Source organism: Oncorhynchus kisutch, linkage group LG4, assembly GCF_002021735.2.
Source record: "Oncorhynchus kisutch isolate 150728-3 linkage group LG4, Okis_V2, whole genome shotgun sequence".
Lineage (NCBI taxonomy): Eukaryota > Metazoa > Chordata > Actinopteri > Salmoniformes > Salmonidae > Oncorhynchus > Oncorhynchus kisutch.
Window position 1 is genome coordinate 19,460,531 of NC_034177.2, and position 22,431 is coordinate 19,482,961.

General features: G+C 43.2%; 1 protein-coding gene across 3 annotated transcripts in view; it reads left to right on the forward strand.

The window, feature by feature from the left end:
* The first annotated feature begins 875 nt into the window (after positions 1 to 875).
* Positions 876 to 22,431, forward strand: part of fbn2b (fibrillin 2b) — a 119,604-nt gene continuing 98,048 nt past the window's right edge. For 2 of the 3 annotated variants that reach the window (XM_031822600.1, XM_031822602.1), the window contains exons 1-4: positions 878 to 981; positions 2,697 to 3,041; positions 16,782 to 16,864; positions 17,180 to 17,281. In XM_031822600.1, coding sequence (XP_031678460.1) covers positions 2,863 to 3,041; positions 16,782 to 16,864; positions 17,180 to 17,281 — 364 coding nt within the window. In that variant the 5' untranslated portion in view covers positions 878 to 981; positions 2,697 to 2,862. Of the gene's footprint in view, positions 982 to 2,696; positions 3,042 to 16,781; positions 16,865 to 17,179; positions 17,282 to 22,431 lie in introns of all 3 variants that reach the window. The other variant, XM_031822601.1, reaches the window with a different exon arrangement.

Here is a 22,431-nt window from a genome sequence, read left to right on the forward strand (position 1 = left end):
TTCCTTAGACAACACTTGGGATGTGCTCAGCTGCTCAATAGGCCACCAGTTCATTTGATCTATTTTCTATCAACATTAACAACATTGCATAAAGATTTGTCAATCAATGCGATGTGCCAGGGGCCAACTTTGATTGTAGAGGTGGGGGGGACAAAATGCCTACCCGACCGCTCTGAGGCGTCCGCATGGTCCTAAAACACATCATTGCCCTGTTTTGTATCACATTCCAATGATAAAACTGGAGGGGGACAAAAATGCAATTTCAGAATGTCCCCAGTGAAAGTTGCGCCCCTGCCCTGTGGGCTACTGCAATAAATAGAAGAGCTATCTAAATAGCATGCGCAAAACTTTCAGAAAATATACAGACAATATAGCAATAACGTGTCCTTTAAGTTTGGTTTTAACGTAAACATACTAAATTGCTTGTGATAAATGACAGGGTGTGTCCACTGACCAAAATTTAAAGACAAAAGATCTTATTCAATATGATTGCAAAGGTCCACAGATCACTTCCATGTGATAATTCGTCAAAAACCATAGAACTATAACAACCTTTTGTGGGGGTAATGATGGAATTCTATCTTATTGGCAAGGTTAGTTTGTGTTACACATTTCCATCGATTGAGGATTATTAGTTGACTAATTGCTTTAGTCTAACTGATCATTTGCTTAATTAGACTCGTCTTCATTACACAGCTATAAAGGAAAGTAGCTGGAAAATAGGTCATGTTAGAGGTCTGGCTGAATACTTGTCCACTTTATAACAGAGTCTTATGGAATGTGGGTTTGTCCTGTGGTCCGTTAGTAACCCCCCTCTCTGTGTGTCTTAAAAAAGCCCCTCCCCTCTTCCAATCAGTGCAATTCCCTAACTTTTCTCTTTTTCTCAAAGGCTATAGTTCAATATCCCATTCCGAGGCACATATCGCATTTCAAATTCGGACTCGCGGCTCCTCGACTTCAAGGCACTGCAACAATTATAAGGTATTGTGCTATTATTGATTTATGACACTGGTTATCAATTATTCACTATTGTCATAGGACTTTTTTTAGCCGAGTTGAGAATGTTATGCTTGTGTTATATAAGAAAAGTAATGCGCATTGACCTGCCTTTTCAGTTGTGAATGGTTGAAAGAAATTGTCAAAACTGTTTCGGTGAGGATTATTTTAGGCAAAGCTGCAACATCTGTTTTGCCGGCATTCTTTCCGTGGCTGATAAGTATTCAGTAGCCTGCCTACGAGCCGAGGTTCTCTGTATGCTTTGGGAATATAATTGGTATGCTGTGTGGTTGGTTATATTACCAAGGTGGTTAGTTTGTTACTTTGCAACTTTGCTTCAAGAGACGATACCTTTGTGGTCCACTTCGATATCATGTTTTAATTTTTGTCCCATAAAAAAAGTTGCTGACAAAATGTCTGCATGATAGTGCCCAAATGTTGTGCCCCTCAGATATTTAGAAGTTAATTAATTTCACTGTTCAAAGTAGTTTTATCTTGTCCTTTAATTAAACGTTTTTCAGAGGTAAGACAAAGGCAAGAACAGTTGATTAGCTGATTTAAGTTTTGAATCTGTCTTTTTTGCAGTGTAAATAACTTACTGGTCATTTGACATTTGAGTCAACAAAAAGGCTATATATACTGCAGTATGTACTGTAATTGATCAGGCATTTCTTTGTTCGGTCTCGCGGATTGATCCGGTGAACATGAACTCCTCCGCATTGCCTACTGTAAATGAAGCCACCAAACGTTTTACCACTGAGGGTGTCGTAACCTATCAAATTTGTGAAAGAGAGGAAAAAACGTTATATGTTTGATTTCAAATATTAGAACAAATTATGAATAATATTGCATATTCACATGGCTACGGTCATTTTTGTAATGACTTCCTGCTTTGACATTTCAACATATTATATGTAAAGCAATTTAAAGTGTTTGTGTCGAGAGAGTGAAAGACAGATCGAAAGAAAGAGAGCGGGGGTGGAGTGAGGGAATGCGGGGGAGTATCGTTACCGGTCATTTATCACTCATCTTTCATTACATTTTATTGAAGTCAGTGATGGAGGCTATTTTTCTTCCCCATGTTTTGCATAATAACCAACTACTGAGGAGAAAATGGCCAATCTTTCCTTCCTTCTCTGTAACCCCCTGATGTGGGTTAAACGGTGGTTATATATCACTGGGGGCCAATCATTTAGTCTTAAAGCTGACTTTTAATGAGAAATAATAAAAACCAATGGCTGTCCAATTAGACTTGATCGTTTTTCAACGTAATATGCTTTAATGCAGCCAGGACCAACCTGTAAAAGTGGACTTGCAGGTAAGTAATTAGAAATGAATTCGATTTTGAAATCCAGATACCGGTGAAAGTATATGTTAAACACTGAGTTTAGTTCTCCCCCTGAAAGAATAACTGAACATTTTCCCAATTAAAGGGAGAGAGAAAGAGGGTTGGGGTAGTTTGGAGGGGGGTTTCTAAATAAAATGGTTGATTTTTTAGCAATGACATCAGCATTTAAAAATACATTTCACTGTCATTTGGCACAGCAACCCATTACTTTTTCTGCAGACTTGAAACAGGACACATTCCACCCTAAGTACCAATCACTTTTGACCAATACTCTTGTGTTGAGATGGTTAACTTGCACATGTCTGCTGGAGGCCAAAAGCCCTGATGTATGTTCCTGTCTGCCCCCCACCAGCCCCCAACCCTGAAGTGCACACAGGGACTGGGACAGGTCCACACAGACGTGTGTGTGTGTGTGTGTGTGTAGCCCACCTCAGGTGACATCAACAAAGAGTAAGAGGAAGTGACATCATCCAGTAGTCTTCAGCAGCAGAGCTACGCAGAGCCACACAAAGCAGCCAATGGGAGCAGGGAAGCTGGCCCGGGTGCTGTTGGGATGGGCGGCCGTGTGCTTGGCCTCGGTCCACACTGCGTACGGCCAGGCGGGAGACGGAGGGTACCAAGCCAGCCGCTTCACAGGAAAGGTGGACGAGAGGGAGGTGCAGAGGGTTCGCAGGAGAGGACAGGAGACACTCAGAGGGTAAGGAGTTTGGCTGTTTGCTGAGTATTAAAGCCAGGACAGCAACCATAGGGCGGCGCACAATTGGCCCAGCGTCGTCCGGGTTAGGGCAGGGTTTGGCGGGGTAGGCCGTCATTGTAAATAATCATTTGTTCTTAACTGACTTGCCTAGTTAAATAAAGGTAAAATAAAAATATATATAAAAAAATGTCTTGATTTTGATTGATTTTGAAGAAAGGATGTGCGCTTGTGGGGGTTGTCTGTCTTTGAGTTTATCCATAATGATCCACTGAAACATGGTTATATGATTAGGAAATAGATTAGGCTTAGAATGTGGACAGTTGGACAATTTGGATGGCTTTCCCACTTGAGCTGTCTTGGCAACTTTCTCTTCCACTGCTGTGCTTCCTGGGCTAAAGCCAACATAGTCTTAGTACAACCAAATAATGCTGAATACATCATTGTTCTCCCAAAGATAGCACATGTTCGAAGCTAAAAGGTTGCTTGCAAAACCGAGAGATCCTTGAGTATTTACAGAAAATTGGCATTTTCATGGGAGAGTCTAGGTCAAGGGGTAGGACCAATAATGACATTTTGTTGAGTGAATGCAATGACCCAAATCTAAGCAAGCAGGCATTCTGTTAAGTGTATTAGGTAGAGAACACATAGCTGAAGACTGCAGGGGAAAGTTTATTGGTAACAATGTTTTGAGCGGAGGTAATCACTCAGAGTAGGGGTAAAAGGGCAGTAAATTGGGAATTTGCGAAGGCGGGGCTGTTCAAGTTTTCCAGTGGGGTGGATCATAGAAACCACAGAACCCTCCTTCATCATCACCCCCACCGTCTCCCCGTAACCCCCCTCCTCTCCTCCCTCCTTCATCATCACCCCCACCGTCTCCCCGTAACCCCCTCCTCTCCTCCCTCCTTCATCATCACCCCCACCGTCTCCCCGTAACCCCCCCCTCTCCTCCCTTCTTCATCATCACCCCCACTGTCTCCCCATAACCCCCCTCCTCTCCTCCCTCCTTCATCATCACCCCCACCGTCTCCCCGTAACCCCCTCCTCTCCTCCCTCCTTCATCATCACCCCCACCGTCTCCCCGTAACCCCCCCCTCTCCTCCCTTCTTCATCATCACCCCCACTGTCTCCCCATAACCCCCCTCCTCTCCTCCCTCCTTCATCATCACCCCCACCGTCTCCCCGTAACCCCCTCCTCTCCTCCCTCCTTCATCATCACCCCCACCGTCTCCCCGTAACCCCCTCCTCTCCTCCCTCCTTCATCATCACCCCCACTGTCTCCCCGTAACCCCCTCCTCTCCTCCCTCCTTCATCATCACCCCCACCGTCTCCCCGTAACCCCCTCCTCTCCTCCCTCCTTCATCATCACCCCCACCGTCTCCCCGTAACCCCCTCCTCTCCTCCCTCCTTCATCATCACCCCCACCGTCTCCCCGTAACCCCCTCCTCTCCTCCCTCCTTCATCATCACCCCCACCGTCTCCCCGTAACCCCCTCCTCTCCTCCCTCCTTCATCATTACCCCCACCGTCTCCCCGTAACCCCAGGGACTGGGTGGGATGTGTGTCAATGGAGCAAGGCAAAGCTTTTACTGTATATTTCCCCCTTTCGGAAAAACAAAGGATGTTTTGTTGGGACTAGTCTTGAATGTCAGCATCAGTTATTCCAATCAGTCTCTCATCTGTCCCAGTTTATGGCTCCCCTGCGCCCCAACGCAGGAAATGAGGTATTCTGATCGCTCTGGGGGCATGACAAGGGACATTTGTTTCACTGCCGCAGGTGACAAAGCAACAGAACCCATGGCAGCAGAGAAAAAGAGAGAGAAGGAGTGAGAGAGAGAAAGCTAGGCCTTCTTGGAATGAAATAGTATTCAGTTACAGTGCAGACATGGGGTGACAGGTAGCCGAGTGGTTAGCGTTGCGCCAGTAACTGAAAGGTTGCTGGTTTGAATACCTGAGTCATCAAGGTAAAAAAAAATCTGTAGATGGGTCCTTGAGCAAGGCTCTTAACCCTAATTTGCTCCAGGGTTGTGGTACTATTATGGCTGACCCTGTAAAAGACAATACATTTCAATGCACCTATCTGGTGTATGTAAAATATCTTCCTTTTTCAAATTTGAGTGGCGGTAAAGCACACATAGAACTGAGTTGCTGTTTTCTTGTCAGTCAGTGTGATTAATTCAGCAGCCATTGGACAACTCTGCCTGACATAAATTGAGTCTCATTGGAGCCATTTCGTCTGAGAGCCAACTAGACACAAGGCCACTTCAGGCTTGACCTGTGTCACATTCGCTCAATGGTTGACTCAGAACACACGTAGTGGGCTGTTCTGGTTTAGCAATCTTATCCTTTGATCTGCTCAGTGAAGCAGAACCGTGTTGCATAAAATAATAATGTAGCGAATGCAACTATTCAGAAACTGAATGGCCGGGGGATTCCAGCAGCCTTTTCATGGCAAGTAACAAAGCCTGTGGATTCTTTCCATATCTTTTAACTTCTACAACACTATTCTTTATAGGATGACTATATTAGCACCCAACATATACAGATGATCCAAGTTGAAAGCCCCCCCCACAACACAATGACATTGACATGACATGAAATTGGAGTCTTTCACTAAACATTGTGTACAGCATCAGAGTCACAGATTCCCTCTGCGAGGGAGAGATTATTTTAATAGTGGTACAGCATCAGAGTCACAGATTCCCTCTGCGAGGGAGAGATTATTTTAATAGTGGTACAGCATCAGAGTCACAGATTCCCTCTGCAGGGGAGAGATTATTTTAATAGTGGTACAGCATCAGAGTCACAGATTCCCTCTGCGAGGGAGAGATTATTTTAATAGTGGTACAGCATCAGAGTCACAGATTCCCTCTGCGAGGGAGAGATTATTTTAATAGTGGTACAGCATCAGAGTCACAGATTCCCTCTGCGAGGGAGAGATTATTTTAATAGTGGTACAGCATCAGAGTCACAGATTCCCTCTGCGAGGGAGAGATTATTTTAATAGTGGTACAGCATCAGAGTCACAGATTCCCTCTGTGAGGGAGATATTATTTTAATTGTGGTCATTACACTGGTCTTTGTTTTGTGAACAGTGTTTATCTGCTGGCTGAATACTCCATAGCCCAGGGTTTCAGACTTTACTGTTGTCTTTACAGCCCCCCAACCACCCACTTTATTTCCCAGCAGTACCTCCTGCTCTGCCTCTGAACTGTCTGGCTCTGAACTTCTGGCCCTCTGGAATCCTCCATGTGAAGAGCCTCCGACACTCTGTCTCATAACTGTTGAGTTTGCACCTTCAAGCCAGGAGCATGTGGCCCCCAGAAGGCCTCTAGCCTATATATTGGTCTGTAAGATCAAAGGACTGAGAAAAAGACAGAAGATATGCTAGCTGACCACATATGTTGTTGACAGTGACCTGAGCCCTGTTTCCTAAAAGCATCTTAAGACTAAGTTCTTCGTTAGAACTAGAAGTCGACCGATTAATCGGAATGGCCCATTTCAAGTTTTCATAACAATTGGTAATCGTCATTTTGGACACCAATTATGGCTGATTACATTGCACTCCACAAGGAGACTGCGTGGCAGGCTGACTACCTGTTATGCGAGTGCAGCAAGGAGCCAAGGTAAGGTGCTAGCTAGCATTACACGTATCTTATAAAAAACTATCAATCTTAACATAATCACTAGTTAACTACACATGGTTGATGATATTACTAGTTTATCTAGCTTGTCCTGCGTTGCATATAATTGATGCGGTGCCTGTTAATTTATCATTGAATCACAGCCTACTTCGCCAAACGGGTGATTTAACAAGCGCATTCGAGAAAAAAGTACTGTCGTTGCACCAATGTGTACCTAACCATAAACATCAACGCCTTTCTTAAAATCAATACACAAGTATGTATTTTTAAACCTGCATATTTAGTTAATGTTGCCTGCTAACATGAATTTCTTTTAACTAGGGAAATTGTGTCACTTCTCTTGCGCTCTGTGCAACATAGTCAGGGTATATGCAGCAGTTTGGGCCGCCTGGCTCGTTTCGAACTGTGAAGACTATTTCTTCCTAACAAAGACAGCCAACTTCGCCAAGCGGGGGATGATTTAACAAAAGTGCATTTGTGAAAAAGCACAATAGTTGCACGAATGTTTTTTAAACCTGCGTTTAGTTAAAAGAAATTCATGTTAGCAGGCAATATTAAACTAGGGAAATTGTGTCACTTCTCTTGCGTTCATTGCACGCAGAATCAGGGTATATGCAACAGTTTGGGCCGCTTGGCTCGTTGCGAACTAATTTGCCAGAATTTTACGTAGTTATGACATAACATTGAAGATTGTGCAATGTAACAGCAATATTTAGACTTATGGATGCCACCCGTTAGATAAAATACGTAACTGTTCCGTATTCCACTGAAAGAATAAACGTTTTGTTTTCGAAATAATAGTTTCCGGATTTTACCATATTAATGACCTAAGGCTGGTATTTCTGTGTGTTATTATATTATAATTAAGCCTATGATTTGATAGAGCAGTCTGACTGAGCGGTGGTAGGCCACAGCAGGCTCATAAGCATTCATTCAAACAGCACTTTCGTGCGTTTGCCAGCAGCTCTTCGCAATGCTTCAAGCATTGTGCTGTTTATGACTTCAAGCCTATCAACTCCCGAGATTAGTCTGGCAATACTAAAGTACCTATTAGAACATCCAATAGTCAAAGGTATATGATATACAAATGCTATAGAGAGAAATAGTCCTATAATAATTATAACCTAAAACTTCTTACCTGGGAATATTGAAGACTCATGTTAAAAGGATCCACCAGCTTTCATATGTTCTCGTGTTCTGAGCAAAGAACTTAAACGTTAGCTTTTTTACATGGCACATATTGCACTTTTACTTTCTTCCTCAACACTTTGTTTTTGCATTATTTAAACCAACTTGAACATGCTTCATTATTTATTTGAGACTAAATTGATATTATATTAAGTTAAAATAAAAGGGTTCATTGTTCATTCAGTATTGTTGTAATTGTCATTACAAATATATACAGTATATAAAAATCATCCGATTAATCGGTATTGGTTTTTTTGGTCCTCCAATAATCGGTATCGGTATCTGCGTTGAAAAATCATAATCGGTCAAACTCTAGTTAGAACCTTTGTAGGAGCATCATTAAATCTCAGAGTTGTTTCCCAAAACCATAGTTATTAACATTGCACTTGAAAATGTTTGTAATCTAACGCCTACATCATGACCAATCGTAGAACAACTAAGTGCATCATTAGGTTAATTTTTTCCCTCCCGCGTCAATTTATACACAGAAGATCTCCGCTAAACATAGAAACACATGGTTCATCTGTCTCTCTGTGACCTCCGATAACTTCAGAACAAAGTTGACTACAAATACAAAGTTACCAATGTCTTTGCAATTGATACAAACAAGCAATGTATAAAGATGCTTCAAATGAAAACCGACTGCATTAAAATATAAACAGTATAGGCTATAGGCCTATTTCAATCATATTGGAATACATTTCATGTTCAATCAATTTAGTCATATTTTGCTACTTGTAGGCTACTGTCTGTAATGTGTAGCCTAACATGTGCTCAATGATGTGTCAAGCCGGTGATTTAGTACATTTTAAGGTGTGTCAATATTTGCAGCCGTGGGTAGTAATATCTCTCCAGGAGCTGATCCATCGTCCATATATAATGTTATGGTAAGATTTGAATATAGAAATGTAATAAGAGAGCAGGGCACCCTTTCTTTCGATCCTATCGGTCTGGACACATGCCTCAACAACGCCCTTAGAAAATGTTCTCTCTGCATGGTGTTTTGGGAAACGCATGTTACATCTTTGGCTGTTTTAGGAAAGATCAAATCAAATCAAATGTATTTATATAGCCCTTCGTACATCAGCTGATATCTCAAAGTGCTGTACAGAAACCCAGCCTAAAACCCCAAACAGCAAGCAATGCAGGTGTAGAAGCACGGTGGCTAGGAAAAACTCCATAGAAAGGGGCAACCCAGACAGGACAACCACATCAGTTACTCAACCCACTCAGGTGATGCACCCCTCCCAGAGACGGTATGAGAGAGCCCCAGTAAGCCAGTGACTCAGCCCCTGTAATAGGGTTAGAGGCAGAGAATCCCAGGGGAAAGAGCTGAACCGGCCAGGCAGAGACAGCAAGGGCGGTTCGTTGCTCCAGAGCCTTTCCGTTCACCTTCCCACTCCTGGGCCAGACTACACTCAATCATATGACCCACTGAAGAGATGAGTCTTCAGTGAAGACTTAAAGGTTGAGACCGAGTTTGCGTCTCTGACATGGGTAGGCAGACTGTTCCATAAAAATGGAGCTCTATAGGAGAAAGCCCTGCCTCCAGCTGTTTGTTTAGAAATTCTAGGGACAATTAAGAGGCCTGCGTCTTGTGACCGTAGCGTACGTGTAGGTATGTACGGCAGGACCAAATCAGAGAGATAGGTAGGAGCAAGCCCATGTAATGCTTTGTAGGTTAGCAGTAAAACCTTGAAATCAGCCCTTGCTTTGACAGGAAGCCAGTGTAGGGAGGCTAGCACTGGAGTAATATGATCAAATTTTTGGGTTCTCGTCAGGATTCTAGCAGCTCTATTTAGCACTAACTGAAGTTTATTTAGTGCTTTATCCGGGTAGCCGGAAAGTAGAGCATTGCAGTAGTCTAACCTAGAAGTGACAAAAGCATGGATATATTTTTCTGCATCATTTTTGGACAGAAAGTTTCAGATTTTTGCAATGTTACGTAGATGGAAAAAAGCTGTCCTTGAAATGGTCTTGATATGTTCTTCAAAAGAGAGATCAGGGTCCAGAGTAACGCAGATGTCCTTCACAGTTTTATTTGAGACGACTGTACAACCATTAAGATTAATTGTCAGATTCAACAGAAGATCTCTTTGTTTCTTGGGACCTGGAACAAGCATCTCTGTTTTGTCCGAGTTTAAAAGTAGAAAGTTTGCAGCAATCCACTTCCTTATGTCTGAAACACATGCTTCTAGCGAGGGCAATTTTGGGGCTTCACCATGTTTCATTGAAATGTACAGCTGTGTGTCATCCGCATAGCAGTGAAAGTTAACATTATGTTTTCGAATGACATCCCCAAGAGGTAAAATATATAGTGAAAACAATAGTGGTCCTAAAACGGAACCTTGAGGAACACCGAAATGTACAGTTGATTTGTCAGAGGACAAACCATTCACAGAGACAAACTGATATCTTTCCGACAGATAAGATCAAAACCAGGCCAGAACTTGTCCGTGTAGACCAATTTGGGTTTCCAATCTCTCCAAAAGAATGTGAAAGATCCATTGTTAAAACACTCATAAGCCTAAATGCCAATTTATGCTCGAGAATGTTCCCTTAAGAGTCTCATTAGGTCATTAACTAACTGTTTCATAGGAATGTTCCCAGCATGTGCAAAGAATGCTTCCAAGAAACCATTCCCTTATTGTCAAATAGAACTTAAGCAGAATGTTGTTACCATGTTTTAGAAGTTAAGATATTACTGTTCTAGACACATTTCATGGGAACATTGCAAGAACATTCATGTCCAGTTTTCTGTGGTTTAGGAAAAGTGCTTTCAACTTACATATGTGACACAAATGATTACATTATGCATGTTCATTTATACAGTAATTATTATTCAACATGTCCTCAGTTGGGAGTTGAACTTACAACCTCTTGATTCACAGCATTCAGATTGTCCTTCTACGCCACCATGTCTGTGTTAGTTATCAGTTAATTTGACTGTTCTCTCAACATTGATGACTAATTTCAACAATTGAAGGGCTTTCTGTAAAGTTGTCTGATGTTGGTGGGGCATATTAACCTGTTTTAATGATATGCCTGAGTCACTATGCTCAATTAAAGTTTTTCTTGAGTGTACTTTTAACAGAGCTGATATTTACTTCAAAGTGCATTCACCCTATTGCTTACAACTATGTAATTGTTTTAGTTCTACACCGGTGCCTAGGGAGAAGGGGTTAGGGTTTCTTTTGGACAGGACTTAACTGTACTGGCCAAATAAGCACATGCCCTAGAGATATCCCGTATTGGGACAGTGGTTAGAGTGTTTGTCATTGGTGTTGGTGGCCTAGGTTTTAGACCCGCTAAGGGAATCACACTACTGTCACATTCTTAGCAATATATGCGAATGTAATTATTTGGCAATAGTTACAACACACTTCTCTGATCTAATTTAAATGAGTTTCAAATAACAACAACAAACTAATTCACAGGTGACAGTGTTTCACCGTATGCAGATTCCAGCTTTAAATTTAGCGCTGAAAACAGCATTAATTTTCCATATTCGGGCAAATCCTCTTTGCCTGAATATTGAAAGGCCAGGCTTAGCCTGAAGGAGAGAGCAGTAACAACAAACCCAAGCCAAATGGCTAACTGCTCTGTAGAGAGATGGATGTCTGTAGCAAGCAAGCAGTTTATGAACCATTCATTGTTAGAATGTTGTACTCTTGCTCTGTTTTTGTGTATGTCAAGATTTTTATACTGTATGACCCAAGAAAATCTTGCTTCCCTTTTTTCTGTTTCCTTATCTGCTGCTCTGTTTTCTACTCCCTCCTCTGAGTCCTTCCTCCTCTCCTTAACATCAACTTGTTTTCCTTTACCTCCTACTGATCCCTTTCCCATCGTTCTGTCTTTTCACCGACTAACCTTTCATTTCTGTCTCTCTCCTTTCCCTCTTCTATCTCTCTATATATCTCTTTATATCTCTCTCTGTCTCTGTCTCACACTCTTCCCTTTCTCTGTCTCCCTCTCTCTTTCTCCCTCCTTCCATCATTGTCTGTCTCTGTGCCATCTGGTAATGCTGTTGGAGGTGTACTCTTCTCTGCTCTGCTTTCGGTAGATCTAAAGATCCAAACTACAGATAGTCCTCTATCTATGTTTTTTTTGGTGATTATTAGCAAGCGAGCTGGACACAGTCAAGAAACTGTATGAATGTTGGTCCATTATCATTTCTACACACTTTGGATTTGGTTTTAGTCTATATAAAGTATACTGAGTTGTTATTGGTCGGTATATTTCAAACCACTCGCGGCTAGATTGGACCCCCTCGCAGGCCTGGTATATTTAACACCCATGCATTAGAGTAGCCAAACTCAACCTGAGGACAGGTGTACTGATCTGGAACCCAGAGAAGGGTCAATGGATAACATCGCATTTTGTTTTATAAATTCAATACATTATTTTGAGACAGCTTTTAAAAAATCAACCGGTCTCAGCGGACTCTTTAACTCAGCAAACTCTCTTTCCTGCTCTCTCTCGAAGCAACGCTTACCTCTACTAATGCCCCGTCTAATCCAATTGCGTGATTATATGCAAATACAAGAGGTCGCTTCTTACCCACTCACATGAATCCAAATATCCTCAGTGGAACCTTGGGACAAGGAGGCAGAAAGAAACAGAAAGATTTGACCACGGTTCAACTGTAAATATCAGAGATAGAAGGAGCTTAGTTAGCAGTATCTTTGTTAATATGGCTTGTGCAAAAAAAAGGAAAGTTGACTCTGAAAACCGTATATTCAAAGACAAGTGGATGGAACAGTATTTATTCATTCTCCCCGCAACTAGCACAAACTGATGTGTCTGATATGCAGTGAGTCCGTAGCTCATGTGGAAAGTGCCAATGTTAAGTGCCATTATGACACCAGGCATGGTAAATTTGATCAGAAGTATCCCCTGAACACGGAGGTGAGAACAAACAAGATTAACCAACTCAAATCCCCGCTTGAGAGGTCCACCAAAGGCCTTGTCAATTCCCTGACAGCCCAACAACATGCAATGGAGGATAGCTTGGGTTTAGGGAAAACATTTTTAAAAAACTTTTCAGTCGCTGAGATGGTAAAAGAATGCATGAGGTTGGCTGACACCTTGCTTGAAGGTAAACAAAAATATCATACAGATCCCACTGTCAGATTCCACAGCAATGAGGAGAACAGAAATATTAGCTGAAGATTTAACTTCACAACTTGATGACGCCATACATACATTAGCTCTGGATGAATCAACAGATAACACTGATAATTCCCAGCTTCTGGTGTTTGTCAGATTTGATAACAAAATAAAGAATTCATTCTGTGAGGAGATGTTGGGCTTAACAAATCCAGAAGCACACACATGGGGAGAGGATATCCATGAGGCCGTCAAATGGATGCTGACAAAGAGGGGGATCGATCTGAAGTCAGAGGTCTCCATCACCACAGAGCTCCAGCCATGATAGGAAGAGGGAGGGGACTGGTTGCACGTTTGAAAGAGGACCTGACATCATATCACTGCTTCATCCATCAACCTGTCATGTGTGCCGGTCTTGGAAAATAGTATTCTGAGGTCATGACAACGATGATGAAACTTTTTGGGAGCAACATCATCCCTACAACATTGTCTGCTATGAGGCATTCTGACAGAGGCCAATGCCAGTTTTGATGACTTACTACTGCACAACAATGTCAGATGGCTCTGCAAAGGCAGGGTTTTCGAAACACTTTTGGAGTAAATCAAAGTTTTTTATAAGAGCAAAAGAGTGACAAGGCAACTCAGTTTTCTGAGTTTTTGGAAGATGAGGAGAAGATGGAAACAGTTGCATTATTGACAGACATTACATCACACCTTAATCAACTTAATGTGCAGCTGCAGGGATGGGTCAACACAGTGTGTGATACGATAACAGAAGTCTGTGCTTTCCAGAAGAAATTTTGAGTTTTTCAAGAGTGATCTACAGGGAGACCATGTCCACTTTCCCAATCTTCTGGTGCAAACGCAGGGAGACAAAGATGTTCCCAACCATGTTGATTTCATCCAGAAGTTGATGGATAACTTCAAGGCTCTCTTTAATGACTTCACTATTGGAAGAGAACTGCTACTGCTCATCCAGAACCCCTTCTTGGTCACAAATGTGACAAAGTTGTCAGAAGAAGCAAAACAGATCTTCAGATGGGTAGATGTTGCATAACTACAAATGTAGTTGATTGAGCTGCAAGAAAATGTGTCTTTGAAGGAGCAGACTGGTGATTGTGACCCTGTTACTTTCTGGGGAAAGATGGTGCCTGCAGCTGATGTCCCTGTTCTCAAAAAACTCACTATACACCCTGACCATGTTTGGCTCCACATGCAACTGTGAATCAGCCTTCTCCACAACTAACTTTATTCAAAACAAATACCGCACCAAGCCCACCAATGAACACCTGCACCAGTGTCTCAGAGTGGCTCTCACTCCATTTGTGTCAAAGTTCAAAGCATTGGCAAGAGACAGAAAGTGTAATTTCTCTCATTAATGCAGGGAAAGTCCCAGAGTGACTCAACATGAATATTGCATGGCCCACAGTGACTCAACATGAATATTGCATGGCCCACAGTGACTCAACATGAATATTGCATGGCCCACAGTGACTCAACATGAATATTACAAGTCCCAGAGTGACTCAACATGAATATTGTATGGCCCACGGTGATTCAACATGAATAGTGCATGGCCCACAGTGACTCAACATGAATATTGCATGGATGGCCCACAGTGACTCAACATGAATATTGCATGGCCCATAGTGACTCAACATGAATATTACAAGTCCCGGAGTGACTCAACATGAATATTGCATGGATGGCCCACAGTGACTCAACATGAATATTGCATGGCCCACAGTGACTCAACATGAATATTACAAGTCCCAGAGTGACTCAACATGAATATTGTATGGCCCACAGTGATTCAACATGAATATTGCATGACCCACAGTGACTCAACATGAATATTATATGGCCCACAGTAATTCAACATGAATATTGCATGGACCACAGTGACTCAACATGAATATTGATGGCCCACAGTGACTCAACATGAATATTGAATGGCCCATAGTGACTCAACATGAATATTACAAGTCCCAGAGTGACTCAACATGAATACTGCATGGCCCACAGTGACTCAACATGAATATTGCAAGTTCCAAAGTGACTCAACATGAATATTGCATGCCCCACAGTGACTCAACATGAATATTGCATGGCCCACAGTGACTGAACATGAATATTGCATGGCCCACAGTAACTCAACATGAATATTGCATGGCCCACAGTGACTCAACATGAATATTGCAAGTCCCAAAGTCACTCAACATGAATATTGCATGCCCCACAGTGACTCAACATGAATATTGTATGGCCCACTGTGACTCAACATGAATATTGCATGGCCCACAGTGACTCAACATGAATATCGCAAGTCCCAGAGTGACTCAACATGAATATTGCATGGCCCACAGTGACTCAACATGAATATTGTATGGCCCACCGTGACTCAACATTAATATTGCAAGTCACAGAGTGACTCAACATGAATACTGCATGGCCCACAGTGACTCAACATGAATATTGCAAGTCCCAAAGTGACTCAACATGAATATTGCATGCCCCACAGTGACTCAACATGAATATTGCATGGCCCACAGTGACTGAACATGAATATTGCATTGCCCACAGTGACTCCACATGAATTTTGCAAGTCCCAGAGTGACTCAACATGAATATTGCATGTCCCACAGTGACTCAACAAGAATATCGCAAGTCCCAAAGTGACTCAACATGAATATTGCATGACCCACAGTGTCTCAACATGAATATTGCATGGCCCACAGATGCTCAACATGAATATTGCATGACCCACAGTGTCTCAACATGAATATTGCATGGCCCACAGTGACTCAACATGAATATTGCATGGCCCACAGATGCTCAACATGAATATTGCATGGCCCACAGTGACGTTCTGTGCATTCAGATTATTATTTTTGTTCAACTCTCCTTTGTTCTCCACAAAACATGCACTTTATTTCATAAGAAATATAAATAATAATAATTCAAGGCCCAGGTACAATGGTTCACAGTGCACTGTTTTGCATAGACAAGTATGCAACCACTTCTGTTCCTCAGCTATGTTGATGCAATGTTGCACATATTTACATTCGAAAGAAGTTGTAATTAATTCAATTTTTTGTCTCATGAAATGTACATTTTATATAACAACATGTTTCCTAAGTCGTAGACAACTATGTTTGTTACTACGCTGTACCACAGCACCGATAAAGGACGATATCCATCCACACCAAATAGTAGTTGAGTACCCCTGCATTAGAGGCTCTGAAGACACTAAGAGTTTGGGAGAATTCAGTATGGCCGTTAGGGTACTTGAGGCCAGGTTCATTATGTGTAAACCAGAGACAGGGCTGTAGATGTGGTTGGGCCGTTTCCTCAGGGGGATGTTGTGGATAACCTGGCAGACCAGTCAGCCACACTCCGAGCTGTGTGATGACTCTTACATGTGTCAGGTGTCAGGGCAGCCTTCCGTCCAATAATAAAAAATAAAAAACTCCCAGTACCAATCAGCAGGCAGAACCTGGACTCCAGGAGGGGTACCGGGCAGGATGCCAGAAGACCAGAGACCAGGGAGGCTTAGAGAAAGGTTCTTGGGAAGTTTACATTGAGTATGACTGAAAACAAACTGGTATTTTTGTGTAAGCCTCATTTAAAAAATGTCTACCGTCCGGGGAGGCTTCGTATCAACGTTGGGTCCGTTTAGAGTGAAAGCGGGTCTCTGAGCACTTGGAAAATAATCATGACAATGTGTATTTGTTGAGGACTTTGCCTAAATTATATCGGGGCTTGAGTACTGAGTTTGTTTTCCCTGTCTTACCCTTTTGAAGGCCCAATGTGTGTGGTTCTCGCTTCCACTCCTACTGTTGCCCTGGCTGGAAGACTCTGCCTGCAGGGAACCAGTGTATCGTCCGTAAGTACTAATAAGTTATATTACATTATATCAATTTGTTGATGACTAAATAACTTGAGTCATTGTGGGTTGCCTTTGCTAGTCCAATAAATCAAATGGAAGCTTATTGTATTTGTGTAGCGGTTTCCCACAAATGAAGTGCCAAAACCCTGCAGAGCATTTCGCTACACCCGCAATAACATCTGCTAAATATGTGACCATTAACATTTGATTTGATTTGAAAGAGTTGGCCAAGAAGGGAGCCATCCTTTTCCGGCTGGCTGTGTAGAGGTTGCTGTGACATCTATATGACATTGTTTCTCTCTCTCCTCCCAGCAATCTGCCGTAACTCGTGTGGTGATGGCTTCTGCTCCAGACCCAACATGTGCACTTGCGGCAGCGGACAGCTCTCCCCCAGCTGTGGGGCCGGTGCCGGAGGTGAGTCACAACATCTAGCAATTTACCAGAAACCACCCAATACACCCCAACACCACTCAAGACAACCTAACACACACAATGCACCACTACAGCTATAGATACTGGAAAGTACAGAAATCCAAGTTGGCACCACTGTTCCGTGACAATATCACCATTCTAATTTGCTAAATCTCAAATTGAGTTTGCCTAGGTCGCTCTGTGTATTCATGGGCGCGTTCGACATTGCAGCTGACTTTAAAGGCGAGTTGAGACTGACTGATCTAAAAATCACCTTGCATCATAAATAACTACTCAATATTATTTGTAGATCAGTCACAATTGACCCATGATGCACCATGGTTTTGATGCTCTCAAACATGGCCCATTTCTAAGCCTGAAACTTTAAGCCGCTTCAGACGGCAGTCTCCGGGTCACAGGGTTTGGGAGGATTAATACACATGGCTGAGGCTCCTAGCCTTTAGAGAAGTACTTCTACAACACTTACTGAGTGTGTTGCAAGCTCGGCTGGGCCCGGGCAGTCTCGTCAGTCACGCCTAGCCCCTTCAGGCCCTTGTACACGCACACTGAGCCCTGAGCGCGGGCCTCCCCGTCTGACCCTGAGGTGTAAAACAGGGATCGACTCCACAGTCCACACTGGTCAGATGCCCCAGAGAGGCCCAACACCAGCTTTATGTGCTGGGAAAACAGTTCCCAAAACCAGAGTATGAACGGCTAACGTCCCTCCATAGACAAGATAGGCCTCCAGGCCTCCAGCAGAGCCGAGCCAAATGATGTGGTATGAAACAGTATGAAGTAATTTCCCTCAGAGAGAGAGGCCCTAGAGGCAGGAGCTTCCCATAGTGTGGTAGAGAACTGATTGTCACACTCACTGCACACTCACTGCTCTCATATAGGGGGTTTATGGGCTTTTTACAGACCGGCCTTACAGTATTGGGATTGTCCAGATGAACTAGGACAAGAATAGTAGGTCTAGAGTTTGCTTTGTCTGATTTTTGGCAAAGGGTCCAGAAATATTGTAATTCAACACTGTGAGTTGTGTCTATCAATAAAGACTGTTCTCTCTCTCTGGCCTTCTGGGAGATTTTATGGGGTCAAGGGTCATGCATGTTTATGACTGCTAATGGCATAAATACACCAATCGGCCAGTGCTGGGAAATGTCTCTGTCAAAGCGTGGCCTCTGTTTCATACAGGTTTCGTACAGCTGGGGACTTTCTGTCCAATAAAGCTATATTTGATACTAAACATACATAAAAACCTGTTCTGTCTAAATCAATCCTCCATATGTTTTGATAATGTAGGTTGACCTGTGGCTCTATTTCACTGGGGTGTTCAGTTTCCACTATGTGTCTCAGTGCTTGTTTTTAGTAGGAAAGCAAAGCACTTTGACACCTTACAGAAATTTCAGGCCTTCCTATGTTGCAATACTGTTTTGGGTAATTCAGACTAACAGAAGCTATATAGAGTTTTTGGTAAATACTGTGCATTTCCCTTCCCTTTAATTACATCCAGTCTCTGACACCGTAGTCATTGGTCAGGTTATTGATAGTACTTTTATGGCTCAGAGGCCACATCTGGAATGTAGAGGTTGTAACTACTCAGAAGAAATGAGCAACATGTTTTTGATCAAGCTGTTTATATCTATCTTAACCCATACACGTGCTATAGTCATATAGCTGTGGGTTCATTTCCGTCACAGAGGCAAATAAACTTGATTTATTTATTCTTTATTGATAAAGTTCATCCCATTGAGATTGTCCAAATCATATTTAAGGGAGACCTGTCCTAAGGGAGACCTGTCCTAAGGGAGATCTGTTAATTATCGCAGAATTTGTTACAACATGGTGCCTGACAAATAAATGAATGTAGACAATATAAATATCAGTTGGCCATAATAATCTAGTCTCCAGAGGAGCAGTTGTGTCCTGGATCAGTCCAGTCATGTCAGACTTCTTCCCAGAACTATAATTCCCGTTACCTCACAGTCCCTCAGAAACAGCTGTCAACTAACAGGGTCCAAACGGCCTCAGCACAGCTCAACTGTGGGGAAGTGGTATTATATAGATCTATTACACAGACAGAAGAGCCCCAGATGAAAGCGTTCTGAAGACCTTGGAAACCCTAATCACTTCCAAAGTTCATTTCAACACTATGGACCACAGATGAAGCTGGTCCCAAAAAATATTGGAATGGAGATTATCCAGCCCTATTTGATCAACTTTACTAATCAGATGAAGTTTTGTTTACTGAAGTCCATAAGTGAAAGATGGAAATGTGATTCAGACAAACTCACCAGACTACACTGTTACTTAAGGCAGATTGATTTGCATGGCAATGAAAAACTTCATGCTGTGAATCGTTTCAGACACAGTTTGTCAACATTTCAGAGCACTTGTATTTGACGACATGACATCTCCATAGTGAACTTGACGTTGACATGTCACTATTCCCAGGAGCTGCGAATAAGCCTATACAGAACAGAACACAGTCATAAAGTGCTTCAGTGTTCAGACCCACGACCACTAGTTTCCTGTGCTCTCTCAACCCCCCGTAAAAATCACACAGATGTGGAGGATGCAGGCCGACCCACAGGGCAGCCACACAGAGGTACATTGTGGTTCCCCGGATCTGTGGGACCCCAACCTCCTACCTGTTGTTCAGCATGTGTGGCGCTTTAGGCACAGGTCACAGGAACGGGCCATCTCGCCCCCTTTCCACCCCCTCCACTTCCACCAACCCCCCGTTAAAGAGAAAACACATGAACCCCTCCAGCCCCTGAATGGTTTGTAACACAAAGGTTCTGTAAACTTAGAGTTTACAACCATGTCTGATGTTCTTCCTATCCCCCCCATTTGTGACCTAGAATTGCTTTTTTGGAACAAATGAGAGACATTTGAAAAATGTACTCTGCATTGATGAAACCATTGCATGATTACGTCATGCTGGAATTGACATATTTCATGTTTCATTTCCCTGTTGGCCTGAGAAGAGATTAGGCTGAATGCTGTGGGAGTTCAACAATATGGCCCACTGTCCTGGAGCTCTGGGTTGAGCTGAGGTTGAGTCCAGGGAGAATAGACCTGTACACAAACCCATAAACCTGTAGTCCAAAGGCATTCACATTAATCCATCACCAAGTGTCTGCACAAGATGCTAGCCAGCCCTGGGGTCAGAATGGTCGTTAGCTGGACCAGCTGTGTACAGTCAGTCAGAACGCTACTACTGGGTCATATACAGTAACTGGAAGTTCTAGAGAAACTGTAGGTGAAGAAGGTTTCCAGGAAATTCAGTCATGCCACCTCAGGAATCACATCCTGTAAAGACAGAAAGAGAAATGGGGATCAAATACAGTAATTAGGGTGGGGGACAGTCTATAACAGTCTAGCAGAGAACAGTCTATGTCTACCCGTCAGGATTCTCATGATGGTGCTGTTACAAAAACATTTTGAGGATCTGAGGACCCATGCCAAATCTTTTCAGTCTCCCGAGGGGGAATAGGTTTTGTCGTGTCCTCTTCACGACTGTCTTGGTGTGCATGGACCATGTTCATTTGTTGGTGATTTGGACACCAAGAAACTAGAAGCTCTCAACCTGCTCCACTACAGCCCTGTCGATGAGACTGGGGGCGTGCTCGGTCCTCCTTTTCCTGTTGTCCACAATCATCTCCTTTGTCTTGATCACGTTGAGGGAGAGGTTGTTGTCCTTGCACTACACGGCCTGGTCTCACCTCCTCCCTATATAGGCTGTCTCATCATTGTCTGTGATCAAGCATACCACTGTTGTGTCATGAGCAAACGTAATGATGGTGTTGGAGTCGTGCCTGTCATGAGTGAACAGGGAGTAGAGGAGGGGACTGAGCACACACCCCTGAGGGGCCCCCGTGTTGAGGATCAGCATGGCGGATGTGTTGTTACTTACCCTTAAAACCTGGGGGCGGCCCGTCAGAAATTCCAGGATCCAGTTGCAGAGGGAGGTGTTTAGTCCCAGGATCCTTAGCTTAGTAATGAGCTTTGAGGGTACTATGGTGTTGAACGCTGAGCTGCAGTTAATGAATAGCATTTTCACATAGGTGTTAATTTTGTGCAGGTGTGAAAGGGCAGTGTGGAGTAAAATAGAGATTGCATCATCTGTGGATCTGTTGGTGCGGTATGCAAATTGGAGTGGGTCTAGGGTTTCTGGGATAATGGTGTTGACGTGAGCCATGACCAGCCTTTCAAAGCACTTCATGGCTACAGATGTGAGTGCTACGGGTCGGTAGTCATTTAGGCAGGTTACCTTAGTGTTCTTGGGCACAGGGACTATGGTGGTCTGCTTGAAACATGTTGGTATTACAGACTCAGACAGGGAGAGGTTGAAAATGTCAGTGAAGACACTTCCCAGTTGGTCAGAGCATGCTCAGAGTGCACGTCCTGGTAATCCGCCTGGCCCTGCGGCCTTGTGAATGTTGACCTGTTTAAAGGTCTTACTCACATCGGATATGGAGAGCGTGATCACACAGTCGTCCAGAACAACTGATGCGCTCATGTATGTTTCGGTGTTACTTGCCTCGAAGCAAGCATAGAAGTAATTTAGCTTCTCTGGTAGGCTTGTGTCACTGGGCAGCTCACGGCTGTGCTTCCCTTTATAGTCTGTAATCGTTTGCAGGCTCGAAGCCGGTGTAGTACAATTCGATCTTAGTCCTGTATTGACGTTTTGCCTGTTTGATGGTTTGTCTGAGGGCATAGCTGGATTTCTTATAAGCTTCCGGGTTAGAGTTCCGCTCCTTGAAAGTGACAGCTCTACCCTTTAGCTCAGTGCGAATGTTGCCAGTAATCCATGGCTTCTGGTTGGGGTATGTACGTACAGTCACTGTGGGGACGACGTCCTCGATGCACTTATTGATAAAGCCAGTGACTGATGTGGTGTACTCCTCAATGCCATCAGAAGAATCCCGGAACATATTCCAGTCTGTGCTAAATGGAGGGCCACATGGAGGGCAAGGGAGAGCTTTGTACACGTCTCTGTGTGTGGAGTAAAGGTGGTCTAGATTTTTTCCCCCCTCTGGTTGCACATTTAACATGCTGATAGAAATTAGGTAAAACTGATTTAAGTTTCCCTGGATTCAAGTCCCTGGCCACTAGGAGCTAGCAGGACAGAAGGCAAGGGCATATTA